The following is a 23,301-nucleotide window of genomic DNA, read 5'->3' as shown; positions in this document are numbered from 1 at the left end:
GGGGGGGGGGAAGAAAAGAGATCTGGACTGGGCTCTCTGGATTGCTAATCAAGTAATTAGGGGCAGATGTGAGGGGGGGATTTAAAGAGGAGCCAAAAAGGGGCGCCTGGGTGGCTCAGTCGTTAAGCGTCTGCCTTTGGCTCAGGGCGTGATCCCAGAGTCCTGGGATCGAGCCCCACATCAGGCTCACTGCTCCGCTGGGAGCCTGCTTCTTCCTCTGCCACTCCCCCTGCTTGTGTTCCCTTTCTCCTGGCTGTCTCTCTCTCTGTTAAATAAATAAATAAAATCTTTAAAAAAATAAAAAAATAAAAATAAAACAATAAAGAGGAGCCAAAAAGGCCAATAAAAGCCGGAGAACCAGCCAAATCAATCTGTTGGGGAAAACTATAGTTCCAATATTTGAGAGTTCAGGTCCACACACTAGGTCTGGTGGAGTTTAAACAGGAATCCAAATGGGGAGATCTCAACACCAGGAGTTTAGAATTTGGAGGAAATACAATTAGATGGAGAAAGGAGAGAGTAGGGGAGTGAGAGATTGGATTAGTAATGGAAAGCAACTACAGACAATGGTGATATTTGTGTCTTATGCTAAAAGGTCAAAAGAGCTTTGTGCTGCTAGTGGGTTGAGCTATCTTAAAGAACAAAAGGTATCGTAGATCCTTCCCTAGGTAAATTCTTTCATTTTAGTAAGGACCTCAGGGAACATTGTATTTTAAAAAAAACAAAAAACAAAAAGAAAAACAAGAACAAAACGTCAAAAAGAACTTCAGCTACTTTGGGTGAAGTTGTTTCGAGAAGGTGGACTAAGTAGGTGTAGTCCTCTCCGTTTATCATACAGCTAAGGCTAAGCAATTATTATTGTACAATGAGGCATATTGGGCTAGCTCAAGGATCCCCTGGATCTACACTAGGCAAGTTGTAAATACACCTTGGAAGTGGGCAAGGATATGTTGTGCTTGTACAGGCAACTGTCCTAAGCCTTAGTTGTATTGGAGAGATCCCTCAGTCCTTGCTAGGAACACTTCCTAGACTTCTCCGGGTGACTTCTCTTGCCTAGCACCTCGCCGTCTCTGTCTGCAGCCACGCCGCACCTCAAGGCAGCAGCACACTTGATGTGTGCGGATATTCGAGTGTATTTCTCAGCCTTTCATTGCTGTTGTAAATTTTGTACCTGGAATGTTTGGGAATGCTATGGTCTGCATAAACTTTGTATTTGGACTTGGAACCAGGAGGCCATGTGCTTGTTGAGGAGAGAGGATTTGGGGAATAAAACATAGCAGAGGATCTTAACTGCCAGGCGGGGAGGCATATCACTTTAAGTCAAGATCTGTTTTTACATCTATAAGTTGTCACAGTTCAATTTGCTCACCTCTTTGGTTGTCTAATTGCCTAGCCTAGCTTTTGAAATTATTTTGTAAACAAAGCCTTACTGAGAAGCTGTGTATTTCTAAGTCTTATGTGGCATGAAAATTCTAGGTTCCGTAGAGCATTACTCCTAACTTTTAGAAATTCCCTGCTATGAATTCTAACTCTGACATAGGGAAGATACCTCTTCCTTCACCTCCTGACTTCCTTGGATTAGCAATCAGAAGACCTGAATTCATATCCAATCCAATGCTCTCACTTGGTCAAGTTTCTTTACTTTTTGAAAGCTTAGTTTTTCATCTGTGAAATGGAAGTAACAATGCAACATTTAGGATGAGGATTAAATAAGATAACATATAAATTCTTATTTAAGACAATATTTTGTTAAATAAGATCTGTTTTTCTTCATCTTTCCTTTCCTATCTCCTAATTCTGATGGAGCTTCTTGAGAAAGAACCAATCCTATACAGCAATTATTGAAACAAATTCTTTTGAGTTTTTTTTTTTTTCCCCCTAAAGGATCAAAGAATTCCATGTTTCTGAAAGGCCAGAAATTACTATTCTTCTGTCTGAATTGTGGAGATGTAGCCATTGACCAGTTATCATCCAAAGAGAACAGTAATGTAAAGGCAGCCTGTCTCATACTGAAGGAGGGATGTTTCAGGATACCTTCATTTCCGGATCCCAAAAGAATGGGCTAATAAAGCACAACGGGCTGAAGGCCCAGCTGTGAGATTAGGAGCCTAGATGGCAGAATTCCATGGATTGTTCTTGCTCTTTTGGGATCTGCAACATGAATAGACCTCAGTTGATCCAGGAATAGACTTCCTTTTGCAGCTAGAGAGAGAGGAAGCTGAAGGAGAGGTGAGTGTGCCTGGAATAGACAGGGGAGTTTGATCTTAATATAGGGAGTTCCTGGGTATTCTTGTCTTGTTTGTATACAATAGATTTTAGTGACTTTTTAAATGAGAGTTGTTTACATTTTAGGAAGGAAATTCTCATGCATTTGGTGAAAACACACACACACACACACACACACACACACACACAAAACAACTCCCCAGAAACAACCAAAAACAGCCTGTACCTCAGTCCATGAGCCACATTTCCTGTATAGTGGTCCCTAAGTGATTCCTAAGAGCACAATTGCTGCCTTTATTAAACTTTTTATTTACTAAGGAATGGACAGTAGCATATGGGAGCAATGACAATAGCTGACTGATGAGAAAACAAAGAAATTCCAGTATTTTGCTGTTTTGAAAAAAGTCATTCAGAATTTAGTCATATTGGTTCAGCTGTTGTAACCAAAGACTGATAAGATAATAGAGGTCTTTGTGGTGGTTTTGTACTGAAATCCTTTATCTTTATGATGCACTGGGGCCCTTTAGAGTAGAAAGCTTTTAAAACTGCTGTTGGATTCAGAACTCAAATTAGCTGCTGTTACACTGGGACAGGGCTTCCTTTCTCAGGCAGTCGCCACAAAGTAACTTTTATCAGGGGACCTTCTGATAGATTGTTAGTTTCTCCAGCTCACCCTATTTATTTTTTGTTGACTTTTTGCTGCCCTATTTTGTGACATTTAGAAGAAGGCTCTATCAAAAAAGGCCAGTGCTAACTGGTGGACTGTGCTTGTGAAGTGCAGACATCACAGCCTATCTGATGTGTGAGGAGGCGGCGGGAGCACAGCACTTGAACCAGGTTACCTGTGGGCAGACAAGATCAAATGCAGCTTTCCTTTATGACTAGCATTGTGTTTGGGCTTTCTTCTCAAACAATGTCCATTTAAAAAAAAAAATTAGAACTAACCAGGGAATTCAGTCTTAAGAGCTTTGCTTTTCAACTTAATTTAAAATCTTTCTGGATTGTTGGCTGAGTTCTTTGGTTGACGCTGCTTTGAAATTACTGTTAAGTGCTTTAATCTTTCTAGGATTGATGTGGAAAAGTGTATCTCCATCAGAACTCCACTCCAGCGTCACTGCCAGCCCTCCCCATCGTTCCAAACACAAACACTGTCATTTAACCAGGCTTCTGTCATTTCATTGTTAAGTCCCATTAAGCTTATTACAGGAATGTGCGATCCAGTGACAGCATGGGCAGGTGGAAGTCTTATTTTAAATTCCCTAGGACACATTTCTAGATACTGCAATTTGTTGATATTAGCTTTATTTGGTTTGATAAACATTGTCTTTTACCACCATTGCCCTTCATTTCATAAGAAAGAAGAGATAAAAAGTGTGTGAAGAAATTCACAAAATTTAATTTGGCCTTCTCTTCGAGTGAGCCTCTCCCTTCCCTCTCTTAGTTTCTCTGTCTTTGCACTGCTGTGCTTGTTTCTGGTTTTTTTTCATTAGAGAAACTTAGTTGTCCCCAGTAGCTGCGATCCACTTTCAGGGGACAACCATAAAGACAGTGACCTGTGTGAAATGTTTACATTGCAAAAGTCCTAGGCATGAGAATATTGTAAAAGAGGTGGAGCCCATCTCTACTTACTAAAGTGTACTGCAAGGTGCCTGCCTGCCTTGTCCAGATGTGGAGTCTTCAGTGACTTCCCGATGCCCAGTCTCATTTCTAGCACCATGGATTGTAACCGTGGGGGAAATTAGCTAGCAGATGATGGTGCTAACTTCTATGAGCTGATGGGGGAAAAAAAAAGACTTTAAATTTTAAACTTGATTTTTATTTTTAATTTTTCATTCTATATTAAGAAGGGATTTATCCTAGTTATCTTTTTATTTTACCTAAATTCTCCCCAATTTTGAGATTTCTTTGTTGGTTTTGGGCCTATGGACAGGTAGTTATAGTTTGTAAAGTTAAAAAAAAAAGAGCCTATTTTAGTTCACTTTTTTCCCAAGTTCTTCAGATTCTGACCAAAAAGGGCTAGAGGGCTGATTTTGAAACTGTTATAGTGAAAGATGGTATTTGAAAACTTTTGATGAGGGAAATTGCTGCTGTATTTACATTTTGAAAAGTGTTTCCTTATTTACGCACTATTGACTTCCTATTGAGACTCAAAATTTTAAGTACAACTGGTAAAGAATTCAATGGATCAAACTCAGTAAATCTGAAGTCACTGGAATAAAGGCCCCTAAGAAAAAAATGTGTCAATTTTAAAGGTCTTTCCTAACTGAGGACCATTTTGTGATAGAGCCAAAGGTTAATAAAATCAGTAGTGAATGTAGCAATTTTACAGATAAGCTATTCACAACAAGTGTAGTTACTTGAATAAAAAGCTAATTCAGTTCTAAAATGCCACATGCAGTAGCAGTGAATAGCTGCTTTTAGGTGCTTTCTGGAGGAGGATAAAATACAGAATCACGGCACTCTTCTCTTCCAGCGTCCCTGGCTGCCTGTAAATTGCTGTGAATGGGGCTGTGGGCTGACAGGCTCTATTAAGACAAACTGCCTTTCTCATCGGAGAGATAAAATAAATCAGGTGTTTAGTCAAATTAAAATACTTCAGCTGGAGCAGGCCCTGGGGAGCACTGATCCACCTGACTAATCTGAGAGAAACTCAAGACAGATGTGGTTTGGGGATAAAGACGACCCCATGGAAAAAAAAAAAAAAACCTGCTGCACTGTCTTTGGAGTTGGGGAATAGATACAGTTTATAGCGGAGAGTGTCAGACGCACACTGTGTGCGATATTGGATAAAAGCAGGCACATTGACTTGTAGAGAAGCTGTGTACAGAAGCTTTTTTGCTGGTTCCCTCTTTGCAGTTTATGAAACTACCTCTGTTTTTGTGTGGGAGAGGCTATTTTCTGGCAATGCTTCTTAGAGATTTTAAGATAGCCTGAAGGATGTGGAACAGATGACATTGAGGGGCTACTGATGACCTCTGCTGGCCTGGGCAGAGCCTCTGGATCTGAGCTCGTCTTTTTCCAAGTTGATTTTATCAAAACGCAAAACATCATTTCAGGCAAGACTTTTTACATTGAGTTGAGTTACCTCATAAGAGCATTCTATATGGTCTTTTGCCATTAACATAGTCGGACTGTATATAGGTTGCCCCACCGTGCCCCATAATTTGTCTATATTTTCAACAACCCTGGCCGTCATACAGGTCTTCCTCGACTTATGATGGAGTTACTCCAGATGAACCCATCTTCAGTTGAAAATATCATTAAGTCCAAAATGCATTTAATACACCGAATCCAGCTAAGGGAGTGAGCCCGGCTCCCTTCAGTGTGCTCAGAACATTTACATTAGCCTACACTTGGGCAAAATCATCCAACATCAAGACTATTTTATAATAAAGTGTTGACTGTCTCATGTAATTTATTGAATGCCATACCGAAAGTGAAGAACAGAATGGTCATACGGTGCAGTACGGTTGAAGCGCGTTGGTTGTTTGCGCTCACGATTGAGTGAGCGGGAGCTGCAGGCCTCTGTCGCGGGCCAGCATCTGGAGAGACTATGGTTCCCTGTTGTACTGGGTACATACCACTTTTGCACCATCATAAAGTCAAAAAATTATAAGTTGAACCATGATAAGTTAAGGACTATCTATAGGGTTTTGTGTTTTTTGGTTTTTGGACTTTTTTGCCATAGCAAAGTTATATATTCAATTAAACTAGTATTTTTTGAGATGAAAAAACTTGCGTTCACAGGTTGGTTGATCAATGTGATTGAGATTCAATTTTATTTTTATCACAGCAGCATAAACATTTGCTGTTAATTAAAACAAAAATCCAGCACCACAGGTTTTAAATACCTCGGTTTAAACCACTATATGTGAATAAATACAATGGGTATAGATCAGAAAAATGATCATGCGTGTGCGCACGCGGAAACACACACACACGCCCACACACACGCCCACACACACACGCCCACGCATATAGGAACAAAGTGGCCTACACATTTAGAGAGTATAAGCTGTAATATGGTGTAAATTGATCTCTCCTTAATTTGACCCACAAGGGACTAATTGATATAGATAGATAGATAGAGATATATAAATTCTCCATTGAGGGGGGAATTTTAGACTTGTCATTCCAACTGCATTCATTATGCTGCTCATATCTATTCAAAATATATATGTGCTCCTCAAAATAAGGAAAAGATAGTGACAGTCTTATATGAATGCCTAAAATTTCCATTTAAAAATATTGCTCTCTGGCTAGCTTTTTAAACAGTTTATTTAGATGTCACTGAATTTTTACAATTATACAGCTTGAATATCATTAGTGATTTGTAAAAAGCTTCAGTTAAATGGTGCTATTCTGTAAATGCAGATATACATGTCTATTAGCACTGGAAGCACCAATGTGTTTATAGACCTGTTGGCTTCACCTTGAGCAGAAGAAGCTAAGAAGACATTTATATGTTATCCTCAGCTTCTCTGTTTCCTGGGTAGAGGAGAAAGGAGACTATACTGAAGATTGTTAAAACAACATTGTTTAACCTAGAAGAAGAGAAAAGCTACCAGTCTTTACTGGGGAATCTACGTACCGGATCCTACCCTTGTATTGGTTTTTGCCCAAACTTTCTTATGAATGCTCTTCTTTATTTACCAAGAATTATGGTACAGTGACTTTCCCAGAATCTAATAAGCCTTCTCTTAACTCACTGCATATAGATAGGTATAGAAAGAAAATTACAGGTAGATCAGAATATTACCAAAAATATGTGTAATAAAATGTGCATATATCCCAATGATCTATTCTTATAATTTTCCAAACTATTTCCCACACCATAGGCTAGAATGACCACATCATTCATCCCTTATCTAAAATACTGTAGTGATTTTGAAATATTCTTAGAATAAATGTGAAGTTTATCAAACATGGTCTTTTAGGAGCTGAATGGTGTGAACTTTTCCTACCTCATCTGGTATTCTTCTCTCCTTTGATTTCCCTTGCTCGAATTTTGCTATCTTTTTTCAACTTCTGGAATACACTGGGACTTCCCCTCCCCCACCATCTCAGGGCTTTTGCCTATTTTGTTTCTGCTGAAAAGCTCCTTGACCACCCTCCAACTCTTTGACTAGTTAACTCTGTTCATCTTCCTGTTAATTTGTTACTTTTTCAGTCTATCTTTCTTACATTTGGGCCTCCCAGACTTGGTTAAACTTTCCCCCAAATACCTATCATTTTGTAATTCTTTTTTAGTTGTAGTTTACACTTATATGTGTGATTTCTTGATTAAGATGTCTCCCCACTTTGGACTACAAAGTGCACAAGAGTAGGGAATTCTGTCTGCTTTTTCTTGCCATGGTGTCAGTATCCTTAGTTCTATACAATACCTGACACATAGCTGCCATTCAGAAGTATTTTTCTTTCAATGAGAAATGAATAAAATGAGTAAATAATTATACCTTATAATTATTTTGTGTTTTCTCATTCCTATATATATTAACATTTGCATTAATTGAGCTTGTTGCAATTTTGAAGAAATTTTATGATTCCTTCTGGGAACCTGCTTTTGTATTTTAATATTTCTAGATCAAGAAGTTCTTTTTTACCAAGCTGAAATTCCTATTGCTGAAATAAAAACTCTTTAAAACAAATTAATCCCAGTAGCTGGAAAGAACAGCTGGACACAGTATTTGTGCCTTTATCAGTAGAACACATTTTCTAACATCATCTCACTATCTTATTTTTCTTCTAATTTTGATTTTAGGCCATCTTTCAACTCAGTGAATCTTTAAGGATATGGGATATTGACAGTTTGTTTGTTTCTTTATTTTTTAAGGACTTGAATTGGCATCACAAACTCCAAGGTAGTCCTAAGCATCGTAACTTCTCTGCTGACATCAGTTTTACCTTCTGGGAGTCAAATGCTAGCAAATGCTCGCCTGCCTCCTCCGAAGGCTCCCTTTGTCCATGGGGCCACTCGGAAGATAAGACCACTGCTAATTGAAATATTTTTAGTTTCTCAGATTTTCCCGGTGCTTTCTTAGCAGGAATAAGGGGGGTTTCATGAGGAGATTGGAAGTCTCCTCTTTCATACACACACACACACACACACACACACACACAAATCGGCAATCTTTGTCCCCTTTGACAGCTGGTGGCATCTCTCTGAAAAGCTTTCAAATCATAGATCATTTCTTCATAATGAAACCTGTAGCTCAAATACAGTGGGTTGAAATTCTTATCTTATGCTGTGGTAAATACTCTAATTTAGATTCACAAAAGGATTCTGTACCCTTTACTTAGGAGAGCTGTGCAATTTGCCCATAAAAAGACTGTGCAGCACCATTAGTGCATACCATAAGTGTTCGGCGACATCATAGTCATTAAACAGCACATCCTTATGCATAACCTTTTCAACCTCGAACGTGTTTTTTTCCCTTTGAAGAATGACAAATGACAAAGGGGTGAAGGAGCCCTCCAAGCAACATTGTTCCCTTTAAGGATGAACTTGAGAACTTTAGCTTGATCTCCTCACGGGGGGAAAAAGGAGATTCAATCCTTTCTTACCTGAGGCAAGGCAGGTTTGTTTTCCCCCTCTCTCTGTAGAATTCATTCCATGGCCAAGAGAACAACTCCTGACTCCAGAGATAGGTCTTTATGCAATAGAAAAGTTTTATGAGAACAATGGTTGGAAAATTCCTTAAATAACACTTATTAAGCACCTACTATGTCTTAGATCCTCTATTAGTCACTGAGGGTAGAGAAAACTAGCATTGTGGAATATTAACACAACCTATACTTTCTATCTTTGGTATTAAATATCATAGTTTTCCTAGCTTGATCGGATAGATTCGGTAGGGGTAAGGGGAGGGAGAGGAGGAATATGATAAAAGGGTGAGGGGAGGAGTAGTTCTGCTTTTTGTTTTGTTTTAAAGATCAAGAGGGAAGAGTGAGAATTTTACTAGTGATAATACTTTTTCTTGGCAGGGGCGATGACTAACTCTGGTGTTCGTTCCATTGATATTCTGTAGTGTTCCTACGCTCACAGTAACCTCCAGTCACTGTCCCAGATCTTTAAACGCCTTAGGGTAGTCCCTTTCTTAATCTGCCCTCCCCCCTTTCCCCAATTCATTCAGACTTTTCTCAAACTTGTGAGATATCTTCTCACTTCCATTTTAGGTACACCTGAGAGCCTGGCAGAAAAAGAACGGCAGCTCTCTACTATGATTACCCAGCTGATCAGTTTACGGGAGCAGCTCCTGGCAGCGCACGACGAACAGAAAAAACTGGCAGCCTCACAAATTGAGAAACAACGACAGCAAATGGACCTTGCTCGCCAGCAGCAAGAACAGGTGAGCCCTGCAAAAGGAGCTGATGAACTGGGGCTGTGGAATGTGCCAAGCTCCGCGAGTAATCACATTGATTGGTTTATTTGTCATAAGCATTCCTAAAAAAAAGAAGGAAAGAAAGGAAGAAGCCTTCTAAAAATCCAGGGTCTTCAAGAATACTGAGGTGATATGTGGAGGACAAAGAAAGGCATCATAGCAACTGGGCATAACTGAAGTGGTAACACTGTTCCAGAACATTTGGATTTGATTAATTACTTAGGGATTACTCACATAGGCATCCCATGTATTCCTGTGTTAACCAAGAGTTATTCCAAGCTTAACCAAGAGTAAGTTGCTTCTCTCCAGGCGTTACTCCTCTCATCCAGAAAAGGAGGGTCCTGGTCTAGAAAAACTTTGGGGATCTTTAAGCTTACTGGTCCAAAGATTTTCTCTGACTTTAAAGCTAAGGTGACCATAGGTCTCAGTTTTCCCAGAATAGCCCTGGCTAAGGACTGTTTTCCAGAGTAATTATTAGTAACCCCCCATTCCTCCTGCAGAAGTTGTCCTGGTTTGAATGATATATTACATAAATTATATGGTCACTCTATTTATAGCATAGGTAAATCATTGAAAACAAATTAGTACATGGCTCCTCCAAGAATTTGATTTCATTGATTTAAATGTGAGAAAGAAGAAAAAATATCAAAGTTTAAGTGTATATCTTTTCAAAAGTAAATCACTCTCTCCAATGTTTTTCCTGTCTCATACGAGTACATTAATCTAACAACAATGATCCTGTAGAGTAAGTCCCTGATGCTTTAGATCAGACGGACCCAAATTAATGTGCGGTTTTTAGGAATCTGACATTATTACTGGAATTATCTTTTCAGTTAAATGTATTTTATAGGGGTATATAGAGCAATATATGCTCTGTTGATTTTAATGAGTTGTGACGTCTGGTATTTTATATGCTTGAATATTTGCCCACATGTAGGAATATGGACTCAGCCCCTAATGGAAAATAACATAAAGGAACACTGTAAAAAATCAGAAGTTAGAATGTCATTTAGCCATCCAGAGATGACACAGTAATTAACTATTGACACTTGTGAATAAGCTAGCACAAATTAATCTTGACACATTTGCAGACGAGTGATATCTTACAGTGAACACTTTGTAATTATATTTCAAAATGAAAATTAAATGACACTTAAAACTAGGTTGTCATGCTCAATGAAGCGAGCATGTAGCTCAACCGATTGGCAAATAAAATTCAGAATTTGAGCCACATGGTGCTTATGTACCATACTTCACTGTGTCAAACCCATACGTCTAGAGTGGATGATAGTAATTGCACTGTGGTGTTGTGGATGCATTTCTATGCAGCACTTTATCATTTAGGAGGGACCATCAATATTAGATGCCTAGTAGTGTTTCACTGGTTTGCTAAGAGGAAATAAATATTCAGACGATCCAGCATCTCTACCTAGAGTTGCCGAGTTGTCCATTTCTGATTTGAATGGTGACAAGCAGACTGGGCCTTTCCGATCTGATTAGACACTGTTTCCATTTTGCTTAAAAAACTTTGGGAAGGAGTGGTCCCATCTCTCAAACTCTAGCCTGTGATAGGGGCAGCTTTATCATGAGTTCCAGTATGAGCCAGTCATCACCAGAAACCACAAAGCAACATTTGGGAGTAGACTGCTATTTTTTGTTATCTTGGGCTGAGTGAAATGGGATTTGGGTGTTTCCCTCTGCTCTAGGCTGAAGCATCAAAAACACTCAAGAAATACACAGCTGAGGGCTGATCCGTATTCATTTTTCTACTTCCAAGATGGCCCATTCTAGAATATAGGCTTTTGGAAGGAGAAGAAATAGGAAGGAAAAAACCATAACTCTTGCCTATAGGGCATTACTAAACCAAGTCCTTCTAAGTAGTCTCTGGCCACTTTTCCATCTGGCTTCCTCTGTGGGCACTCAGTGTGTTCTCATAAGGGGCATCTCCCGGGGCTCCAGCTTTTGAGGCAATAGACAGCCTGATGCCTAACTCATGTTTTATAGCAAATACCATTATGCTGAAGAAGTTGTTTGCTCTTCCGAGGGGCAGATTCAGTCCTCAGTAGGACTTGTATTAAGTGGGTAATATTTCTTTTTATAGACCAGATGACATGTTCATGTGTTGAATTTGATTGTTGGATGAAGAAAGGGAATGTACAATTTGTGTGTGGATCCTGAATTTTAAAATTAACATATTACCCTCAAAAGGATAAATATTAAATTTTGTTTTTAAAAAGTGCTTTGTACATGTGACAGCCACAACAACAACAAGAAGATTTTTTTTTTTTTTTTTGCTGCTTTTTTGGCACTCCTTTGACAATATTTCTAAATTTTATCAGTTCTGGAAATCTTTCCTTCAGAAAAGGTTTCACCAAAGTAGACCACAAGTAATCTGTAATGCTTACAGATTTTACTTTTTACATCCAAATTAAGCTCTTGAGAAAACTGTAGCCAGTCTTCCTGTCTTTATTCTCCAAAGATCAGATTTCGACGTTCCCATTCTTTCCAGATGACCAGTGCCGATATGGATGAACTGCTCACAAGTGTCATACAAGGGGTACTGTTCACCTACAGAGAAAGATTTAGGGGGTAAGCAGAGAGGTGGCACCTGTATGAAATTTTTCATTTTCTCCAACTTACTAAGTCTGCCTCTCTCATTTTATAGGAACTCTTTCACGCAGAAGTGCAGTAAAGCATTCTTGTCATTCCGAGAGAGATACCTGGGGTAATGGCAAAGGTGCAGGCATTTCATTTGAACTTAACGAAACTTTATTTCTGATAGATTGCAAGACAACAGCAGCAACTTCTGCAGCAGCAGCACAAAATTAATCTCCTGCAGCAACAGATCCAGGTCAGTGTATTTTATTACTCTCGGCTGATTGTACTTAGATACTTTCCTCCTTGCAAATGGAATTTAAAATGCTGCAAATGCGCCCCTCTCTCGTCAACAGCACCAATAGGGCTGTTACTCAAGGATGTTGTATACAATTGTAGACGTGGGTGTAGGAAACATCGACCACGACCACGTGGTGGTCTAAGCATTCTTTTCGGACGTGAGGGTACACACAATAAACCTTATCTCATTTTCCTTCTGCCATTCGCCCGACACTCACCCAGTGGAAACCTAAATGGTTTCAAAGGTAGCACACACGTGCTGTGTTTATTGCCACAGACCCCTTTCTGCTTTGTATTTTACCACCTAATGGTATCACAGGGAGAAGCTGATGCTTATTTGTTGGTTAGGACAGTCTGATTGGGTCAGTTATGAGAAGAGTCTTACGACCCGGGAAAAGATTGGTAATGACTAATTTGGTCTTTAATAAATATTCTCTGCATTTCTGCTGGGTGCTGAGGGGAATAGAAAGATCAATGAATAATGATGTGTCTTCAAGGAGCTTATAGTCTAGAACGGAAAAAAAAACTTGTTCCCATGTAATTGTAACCCAATTTTTAAAATCCCTTCTTTGTTGTGGCAGTGTAACGCGGTACACAGATCATGCTTACAATGGCCTGGGAAGGAATTCTGATTTCTGGCATTCCTTTAGACACTTGATGGTTAATGTAACTAACAGCTCTCTGGGATAGGTAAGGGAAGTGGCCTCCATTTTTGAAAAGGAACACAGGTATGTGACTTCTAGAAAACCTTGGAATACAGACGTGGTTGTCTGGTGATTAATCCTGAGGAATACTCGTCCCAGATTTCTGTCTACCTGCCACGGCCTCTGTGCTTTTTCTTGGTTGCTGTGGATGTTTTCTAACCTCTGCGATCTGTGTTGCAGCCTAGTTGGGGCAGTATATTGTGAATTATAGTATTCCTTTGCTTGAGTTTAATATTACACCTTCCTGTATTTTTAAAAAATCATTCGCATAAAGTCATAGTTTACTCTTCTACTCTTTCATTGGTGAAAGCCAGTGATTTTAACATAAAGCCCTTCTTCATTCGGTAATCATCCTTGGTGTTCCATTTAAAGTACCAGCTTGGTGCCCGAGGAAATCCCTGTACCTCGTTTGGCATTTTGTCCAGTTATCTTCACTCAGACGCTTTAGCCAGTGTCTTCATTGTTGTTTAATTCATTCTGATTCTGTCTTCCCTACGCTAGGGTATATGTTTCCAAATAAAGAGTCCAACTACAGAGGGGATGGAATGTCTCTGGCATCTTTGACAGTCAGCCTTTACAATTAAATCTTGGAATAATTTCTCATCCTGATATCTCTTTTATGACCCATGCTGAGATCCTTAATTAAATAACTGTCCAGGTGTTCCTTGGTTCTGCCCTTATTAGAATTTTCAGTGTATCTCCTACTGCTAAGGTCAAGATTTTTAGCCTGTGGTTTCCTACATTTTTCTCTAGATTCCTCTCTAAGAACTCAGTAGGTGTTAAATAACCTGATCATTTAGTTCTCTCTCTTTCTCCTATTTGTAAAGCAGGAATGGAAGAAGTTTCCTGAGATGTTCCCTGATTTATCAGTTACTTATTGTTAATGTTTTTACTACATCTTTATTATTTACTTCTTTATTTATTTTGAATGTGTTTCACTTCTTAGTCCACTGTTGTTTGTATGAAGTGGCTGTCTTAATTGATGTTTGCTTTGTGGTACTGAGGATGTCAGATGAATAGCAACCGAATCAGTTCAGAGCATTTTTATGAAATATTATTAGTATTTACTGATTGCATATGATTTTATAGTTATAACTTTACTACATGAAATTGATGCCTTTTTTCCAGAAACTATAGAAAGTGATGTTAAAATATTATTCATCAGAATGTTCAGTTTGAGAAGATAGGAAAATCGTTTTTTCCAGTTTTCTAATAGAAGTTTAATTGCTTTTAAAATTGTGGGTATTTCTTATTGTTTAAGTTTTTAAAAATTGAAGCTAATCAGCACTTGATCTCAGCTGCACAAATGATAAAATCAGAGAGATTCAAAAGTGTCAGAGTTGCATTCATTTTAGAAATATAGGAATCTTTGTAATAAGAATTCATATTTTAAAAAATAACAGGGAGCAATAATCTGTATTTATAGTTCATACTGTCCTGAGCCACTGCATTACTTCATATCTTGTCAGTAGTTATCTTATCAGTATAGACCATTCAAAGAATTTTTCAAATGCTGAAAAACACTCCTTACACAAAACATATTCATCTCTGACACTTACGAAGCAGGTATCTGATATTCAGACATTTAGGTGGGTTTTTTTTGGTTTTTTTGGGGGGGAAGGGGAATGGGCTAACTGTATTTTCAAATATGGTGTTTGACAACCTATAGTCATGATCAAATTTAGAAGAGATTATTGTTGGGCTAATTTTAGTATTCTTTTTGAGCAAAATATGAGCTTTAAGAGATGCCTCAAACACTTTTGTATCATGAAAGAAACATTCTCCCTTTTGAAAGCAACCAGAACAAAGAGTAAAATAAGGTGAGCACAAAACCTTCTTCTGAAAGCAAATGTATACAGAGACCATTTGAGCAAGTTTGACCTTCTTTCTTCTTTTTAAATCTGGAGTCCTAGAATCTGTTAGCTAACATGGTCAGCAAGATGGAGCCATGGCAATTGGCTATGGATCATGAGTATCAGGTGGTTACATTCAAGATTGCCCTCTACTTCTAGTTCAGAATGTTGACTTGTGAATCAGTCTTGTTGTTTCGGAATTTGCAAGCTGTAATAGAAAGGAAGGGAAGAGTGTCTAACCTCTTATAATAACCACACACCAACACATCTGGGCCTATTATAATCGAAACAAATGAAAACCTGAATGGTTTACACAAATTGAAAAGCAGGATTTTCCCTTAGAGATAGAAAAAGGCATGATGAAGACAGTATTGTAAAAGTCCCATGCTTATTTTATGTGAAATCATTCAAAACGTAAATATGTAGTTAAAAACCATTTCATTTATACATTTTTTCTTCCATAAATATAATTTTTGACATAATTTTGCCTTAGTAAATTCTAACTAAATTTTGAAAGAGATACCATGTAAGCCCTGTTTACAAAGTAAGATGAATGATTTTTGTGAACCAATGTTTTTATATTTTTGATGAGTCAATTTTTGCCATTAAAAAATCAGGGTAATAACTTTAAATGATTATTAAAATGCTTTAATATTAACAGATCTTTTAGGAGGCTGTTTGCTTAGTGAATTCAAATCCCTCTGTTTGTGCTTTGGGGAAAATGGTGATTCCTCTAATTTGTTTCATATTAAGTAATTCCCCCGATATAGAGCCCAGAAAAAGTTAGACATTCTTGATATTTCCCGGACAGAAATAGCATAGTTTTCATCAAGTCTATGGAAAGCCAAAATAATAGATGATGGAATATGGGTCCTTGGAATTGGGAATGTCGGTTGTCGTGCTTTAATTCCAAAAGACAGATGACTGCTTCGGTAATATCATCTTCCTTGTTCCCCACTGTTGCACTAGAGTATCTTAGCCAGTCTTTTGAAGCATTTTGTTTATGAGTTATGTTGACCAGTAAACAAAATCCACTTTTAATCCATTGGACGTATCAAAGTATATGTACAGTGTTTTAATCAACTACTAAATTGAAGGCTAGTCTAGTGTTTTAATCAACTACTAAATAGAAGGCTAGTCTCCTTTCTCAAAGGAGAAAATACTTTATAAATCCTGCTTTCTTGATCCATCCATAAATTTATTTATCCAACCTCAGTTGACCATGTCATGGTTCTTGAATCTAGAGAAGATAGTCTTCATGGACACAACGTACCACGTTCTTTGGTTTCAATAGCACATTACTAGGAACACATTTAATGATGGCATTTTGTTGCTAAAACTTAACCTTTGGAAGAGAATTCAGCTCATGAAGGTATCTTGGTGAGAAACTTACTTTTCCAGACATGAACGGTGTTACCTCCTTATTCACATCTCTTCAAACCCCAACCTTAAGAGATATTCAAGTGGCTTATATTGTGTGCTATAGAGGCAGTGTCCTCGCCTCACATCACTGATGGAACCACGCTGGTCTCCTAACATTGGGCTGGCTGGTTGGGGGATTATTTGGGCATTTGGCTTCCTGAGCCAGAGCCAACGATTTAGTGAATTCATCCATACAAGCCTTTTTTAGTATATTTGTGAAACTTGTAATTCTTAGTTTTTTGTTAATCTTTATGAATTTTAATCTTTATTGATGAATGTGCAATATTCATTGCCATTTCCTCATCATTTAACACATGCATTAGATGGCAAACTTCATCTGTGGAAGGCCTGAACTAAATGCCATCGCTGCTGCTTTCCACATACTCTTTGTCTCATCCGAAAGCTTTCTATTTTAAATGCTGTAATACAGGCTGCTTATTTACAAGTGTTTTTCTCCTTTCCGAAGCTTCACTCTGCTCTTGAGAGTATACCCATATTTTTCATGCATGGTATTTTCTATTTTGACTATAATATATGCCTGTGTGCTTTTCAATATTTTGTGTGTGTCTGTGTGTTTTTCATGTGATAGAGCACCATTCGATATGCGTTCTTCTTCTTCCTGTCTGCTAACCAGGAGAGATGCTGATATTATAAGAAAGGAGGTGATTGTTCTTAAACCATTAAACAGAATAATTTGAGATGTACTCTCACCTTTTAAGGAGATAAACCTTGCCTTTTGTTTCCTTCAATATGATTAACTATAGGCAATTCAGGTATCTGCTGAGCAGAATAAGGACTACCTTTTTATGTGAAGTAGTTGTCTAACGATCAGAAATAATTACTTTGTACATTAGCCTTCATGGCCTGTATGACCTGGTTAATTAATTTTTTGCTAGGATAATAATAATAGATATATATTTGAGGATATGCTTCATCATTAAGTATCTAAGTGACCTCTAATTTTAAGAGCCGGACCTTGGCATTTATTGTCTTTTGGAGAGGGCTGCAGGAGCCAACAATGAGCCTGGTGAAAGTCAGGAGCCCTCCAGTCTCACGGAGTCCCTCTGTCTTACGTTGTATCTCTGTTAATTGTATTTAGCATTGATAAACAAAAAGCAATTACAGTGCTCCTGTTTTGGCTCTAGCCAATACTTCTTTTTTGTGTTATTGATCAGGTAACGACTCTCCTTCCAACAGCCCCTGAACAGGACTAAAGAAACCCACTGGAAGTAATTTGATACTACTATTGGCACTGTGCATGTATCTGATACTCTCTTGCAATGAAATGAGAGTTATAAACAAAGCTTAGAAGTCTAGGATTAGCCCCCAGCTTCAGCAAGCCCTTAAAATATTTTGTAATTCTATCTTCAATCATGAATTAGCCAGGAAAAACAGACCCTGTCTCCTCTATTTCTCCGCTGTATGCTGTTTTTAATTGCCCACAGGCAGGCTGTTGTGATCTTCTTTGGAAGTTTAAAACCAAGATAAAAATGCAAATCTAATTATTTCTTTTATGTAATCTAATTAACTTTGTAAGTAATGATAGATGCTCCATAGCTTGCTTCAAACATTTAATAATGAAGTTTCTGAATTAGAAAGAATAGGTAAAGCTGCTATAATTCATGAACAGTAAGGGCCTTCCCAGCTAAAAATATACATTCTCTGTGGATTAGAAACTCCGATTTAGCCATGCTAGACTGTTCAAGTTGGAGTGGATCTAAAAAGAAGAAGTGATACTTGCTCAGATCCTATGAGTTACTTACTATATGGAGTTATGAATCAACTTGCTACCTGTTTTCTAGATGTGGCCTGTGGCAGAGATCTTTCAGCAGACCAGAACCTGAATCTCAGTGCTTTCCAGGCACTGGGCTTCTGTTTCCCTCACCCCCTCTAGGTGACCCTCCCTTCTCTGTTTTACCTGCTTATACTTACCTCTGACTCTACTCGCCAGCTCTTTTTCAAACTACTGATACTAAAAATTCCAGGAAACCAGTCTTTGCTTCTTTCTGAGATTAATGATAAAGAGAGAGTACATGACCCCTTCAGAGGCAGGAGGGTATGGAGCAGAGTGGGCAGATGACCCAGGTGGTGCTGGCATGTGACATTAGCATTACGTAACACTGAACCAATCCCATGGGGGAAAGGCGGCTGTCTTCTATTTTTTTCTTGATCTCTTTGATTACATTGAAGGCTCAGTTTAGTGTTAGTCTTTAATACCTTTCTAGGATGTGCTAATCTCTCTCTGTAGGAAAGACTGAGAGACAGAACGAGAGAGCATCTTAGTCTCAGAGTCTTTGGAGGCGATAGCGTTTAGCTACAAATAAAATGAAATAAAATAAAAATAAAATAAAACTTTGATTTTTGTACTTACCTGGTTATCTTGTATTTATAACAAGAGATTTTAGGTTTCTATTTGAGGTAGTGCTATGAAGTTTCCTTTAGAAATAAATGTATTTAAGCAAAAAAAGTCAATTTAGATAAAAACCTTAAGCAAATAATAGTTACATACTTGGGTATGGCAAAAATTATGAAAGTAGTCTTTAATGATAAATTTGGGGAAACCTCTGAGAAAATACTACACTAAGAGGTATTAAATGATCCCCCTTCATACTGCTTCCACTTCAATAGAAGGTTAAACTTGAAACATCATATAGAGGTCCTCATGTTTCTCATTTGCTCATGGGGCGGGGGGTTGGGGGTGGGCCGGTGGCTATTCCTGGTGGACAGCAATATTGTGAGTTTATCATTAAGCTATATTTAAAAATAGCCCTGACATTATGGGGGGTGGTTTGTACCTCCGTTGGAATGAAAATGCCTTTTCTTTTTGTGAAGTAACGGTGGTAATAAATGCCATGTACTTGTTTCTTTGTTTTCCAGTAGTTTATTTGGTAAAATGAGACATTCCCAAATACACACACACACACACACACACACACACACACACACACACACATATATCCCCAGTTTTGTTTTTCTTTGAAATTTCTTTGGAAATTTTTCTCCAGTCCAAATCCTGTACTTCACAGAGGGAAACCGAAACTCCAGAGTTGTCAAGCTTAAAAAGCTAAATATTGTCCGAGCTATGAGTGGGACCCAACTTTCCTGACTCCTAGTCTAGTGCTCTTTCCAACATTCCAGGTCATGTCTCAATTTGCCCTTTTTGTGACTTGAATAAATTTTAGTGCACTTTAGTTTCTTAGTTCGTAAAATGTGGATAATAACACCTAACATCTAAAATCTCATTACATTCTCTTTGTCCTTAAACAGAAAAAAATTGAAGATTTGCCATTAGAATCAGTTTATATCCCAGAACTACTACAACTATGGGTATATACCCACAAGGAAAGAGATAAAAAGAACATAATTGGAATCTTCCTATAGTGTAGTATGAAATGTATTCATGGCTGAATGACTCTTTTGGTATTTACATATAAACTTCTTGGGTAGTTAATTATTTTACTTTCTCCGGGCTTTAAAGTGATATGTCTTTATATTGAGGGTCAGTCACCTTTAATGTTAATACTTTTCTTTATAGCTACCTTCTCCAGCTGACAAAAGTGAGCAGTGAGTGACAGCATTTGATGCCAGTGGTTCTCAATCTTGGTTGTACCTTGTAATCACTTGGAAACCTTTTAAAAATACTAATACTTGGGTTCCATCACAGAGATTCTGATTTAATTGGTCTGAAATACAGTCCTCACGGAAGACGGTTAAAAACTCTCTAGATGATACTAGAGGACAATCAAGATTGAGAAATACTGCTTTATACAGTGTAATGCAGACTAAGTGATTAACTATGAACTCTTAAGTTGTTTGGACCATCTATCTATTTACCTAGCAAACATCTATGTATCTGTATCTGTATCTATATCTAGATAAACAGAGGGTTGGGCATAGCTTGAACAAATAATTCTTCAGGAGCTGAAATATACTTTTGACTTTGGTCAGAGCTGTTTTACTTAAAAGCTAGAAAGCTTATGAAGGAGAATTGTTTAAACAACTTAAATGTAGTTAATTGTTCTAATAACTTGATTTTTATTTATATGTAGGTATACTGGCAAAACACGAATGTATTGAGATCAGAATATTTTTTTCCTTTGCAAGATGGTACTTAAAATAAAAACGAACCATAGCATTTCATAATAATACAAAAACTTTTAGAAAATAAATTCTCAGTTACTAGTTAAACAAGATGACCCAGGAAATCAACCCATTATTTATTTTTATATGTATTTTTTCAAAAAATTCTCTACAAAATTGACTACATCTTGACATACTTGCGGGATGTATGAACCTGAATACACCTTTAAGCTAGATTTGTACATATAAGTAGAAGATATAGAGAATTAGATGCATTCTTTCAAATGTATGTAATTTAAAATTTTTGTAGAACTAGCACAGGTATTGGTTAAATAAATCCAGATTTAAATTCCAGTTCTACTACTGATTAGATCAGTGATCTGCTTTGCTACTTACTAGCTATGAGACAAGTTTCTTAATGTCTCTGAGCCTGCATTTCTTAATTCCTAAAAGATGCGTAATAATAGTACCTTACTAGTTGTGAGATTAGAGATCATCAGATAAAGCCTCTAGTTAAGTGCTCAACGTACAGTGTCTATCACTATCATTATTGTTATTGTTGTTGTATACCAGGTATCATTTCAGAATACCTTATAGAGAAATATATATATATTTTGTATCTGTGTTTATAAGTATGTTTGTATCTATATACACATGTATATTTAGAACCCACAAATTAGTGATGTGAATATAGGGTAATCAGTGTGGATGCACTTAAATCTATTATGACCATGATAATCTAAAGGAAAAGAAAGAGCAACAATTTTCTCTGGCTGCCAAATGTTTCAGTTGTCAGTGAGAGGAGAGTAAGGTTTATCAGGCACTCAGGAGTAGTTGGCCAGGAATTAGACAGCGCTGCCTGGAGATTGTCTAAAAGGGAGCACGGCATTTTATTCTGGAAAATAGGGTCAAATTCTCACCTTTCACACCAAAATGGGCTTTCCTATTAGATCAATAGTGCTTGCAAAGTTAGAGGGACAGTAAATGAACCTTTCCAATTTATTTTATAGCTTTAAAAAAAAAACACAGATGAAGTTACGTGATGTAGCAGCACAAAATGCAAAAGTCCTTCTTGTTTAAAATAAAGTTGTTCATATAAATCTTGTGTACGCCATCTCCTGTTAGTCAAGCATTTGCCCAGCTTTTGTGAATTATGTCTATACTTAGAATTTAAGAAGTTAAACAGTATGCATACCAGACTTGAGAGATGGGAAATAAAAATTGATATACTGTGTGACTCTTGATATAGCACAGGGAAATATCTTTTAAATTCTGAAGGGATGTACTGACATAACCATTTTTAATTCGCATAAGGTAACTCCCACTCAAAGTTATTAATGTTGGAGTCAGATATTTTTACCTGTTCAAAATAAAATAAATGATGCAAAAGGTATCAGGGTCTCACTGTGAGACGCTAAATTCATTTTATGTACCACCCTTTCCATTAAGAAAATGTTGAAGTTGTAACATTAAACAATGAAAGTCAAGGAATTCACAGATCAGAATAAAGGGTCAAGTCCATCCTCAGTCAGGTCATAGTCATGACTATTGTTGAACGTGGAAGATTTGAATTTTCTACAGTGGCTGAAATTAGTGCAGATGGAAAGGGCTCTCAGCTGGGGTGACTGGGCTGCTGCTCGACCATCTGACAAGGTGAGCAGACTATTCTAAAGAACTTGTAGCAGGCCCAGCTTATTCCGTACTGGACTAGCGTCATTCGTTTCCCAGCCACACAAAGGTTGGCTGCTCTTTATGCATCCTTTAGTTGTAGTATTCATAGGAAAAGGGGGCAAAAAAAACCCCAAGAAAGCTGATTTTTAGTTTCAGTTGATCGTCTAATAACTTTTGCTCCCTTCTGAAAGTTGTGATGGTGTCAGGAACCAGTTACCCAAATGGAAAAACATTCCTTATGTGCTATTATTTGATAAAAGATGTAAGTAAGTCCTAGTTCGCTGTTTTGGAAGCTGGCTATGGCAGAAGTCATTTGTTAATGTACAGAGAATTAGTTAAATACAAGGCTCTTTAGGATTCCTATAATTGAATGGTGCCTGAGGAGGCAATGCAGGGCCTGAAGCTTCAAGGAGAGGAGAGCTCTCCAGCTGCTGGCTCGTGTATTTGTCTGTCCTAAAGGACCTTTTTTCATCCTGTGGCTGTCAGCTTCTCCTTCCTCCTGACTTGCATTTCACTGAGAATCAGGAATGTCATGATAGCTCCCAGATCATCAGTTTAGGAGCTGGAGGCTGGGGTTTGAAGGAATCAACATGGATATAGTGGTGGAAGAATGAGCTTAACAGCAGAAGATGATGGAGAGGAAGGAAGTGCACGTTGATACGAAGCTGTCACCTTGCTCAGTGATGAGGAAAGGAGGCTTGAGAAAAGGAAAAAGTCGTTCCAAGTTTTTCTCTCTACCCTACTCTGTGTAATTCTTTGTAATGCTTTGTGCAGACTCAGGTTTCTAGATTTCATGTTTGAAGGTTAGATGGAGTGGAGGCACAGTTAGATGAGCTGGTACGCTCTATGGAAAAGCCTAGAGTGCAGGGCGCCTGGCTGGCTCGCTCAGTGGAGCATGTGACTCTTGATCTCAGGGTAGTGAGTTTCAGCCCCACATTGGGCATGGAACCTACTTAAAATAAGAAAAATCATCCATCCATCCATCCATCCATACATACATAAATATTTTTAAAAAGGAAAGAGAAGCCCAGAGGAGCTGGCAAAAGTGAGATAGTAGTATTCATTATT

At 37.9% G+C, this 23,301-nt stretch overlaps 1 protein-coding gene across 16 annotated transcripts in view; it reads left to right on the top strand.

The window, feature by feature from the left end:
- SOX6 (SRY-box transcription factor 6) overlaps window positions 1–23,301 on the top strand; it is a 587,380-nt gene that overhangs the window by 372,774 nt on the left and 191,305 nt on the right. For all 16 annotated transcript variants that reach the window (XM_057317521.1, XM_057317512.1, XM_057317525.1 and 13 more), the window contains 2 exons: window positions 9,403–9,575; window positions 12,391–12,459. In XM_057317521.1, the coding sequence (XP_057173504.1) occupies window positions 9,403–9,575; window positions 12,391–12,459 (242 nt within the window). The remainder of the gene's footprint in view (window positions 1–9,402; window positions 9,576–12,390; window positions 12,460–23,301) is intronic.

This window comes from Ursus arctos, unplaced genomic scaffold, assembly GCF_023065955.2.
Source record: "Ursus arctos isolate Adak ecotype North America unplaced genomic scaffold, UrsArc2.0 scaffold_23, whole genome shotgun sequence".
Classification (NCBI taxonomy): domain Eukaryota; kingdom Metazoa; phylum Chordata; class Mammalia; order Carnivora; family Ursidae; genus Ursus; species Ursus arctos.
Note: the sequence above shows the minus strand (reverse complement) of the source record. Positions and strands in the feature narration are given on the sequence as shown.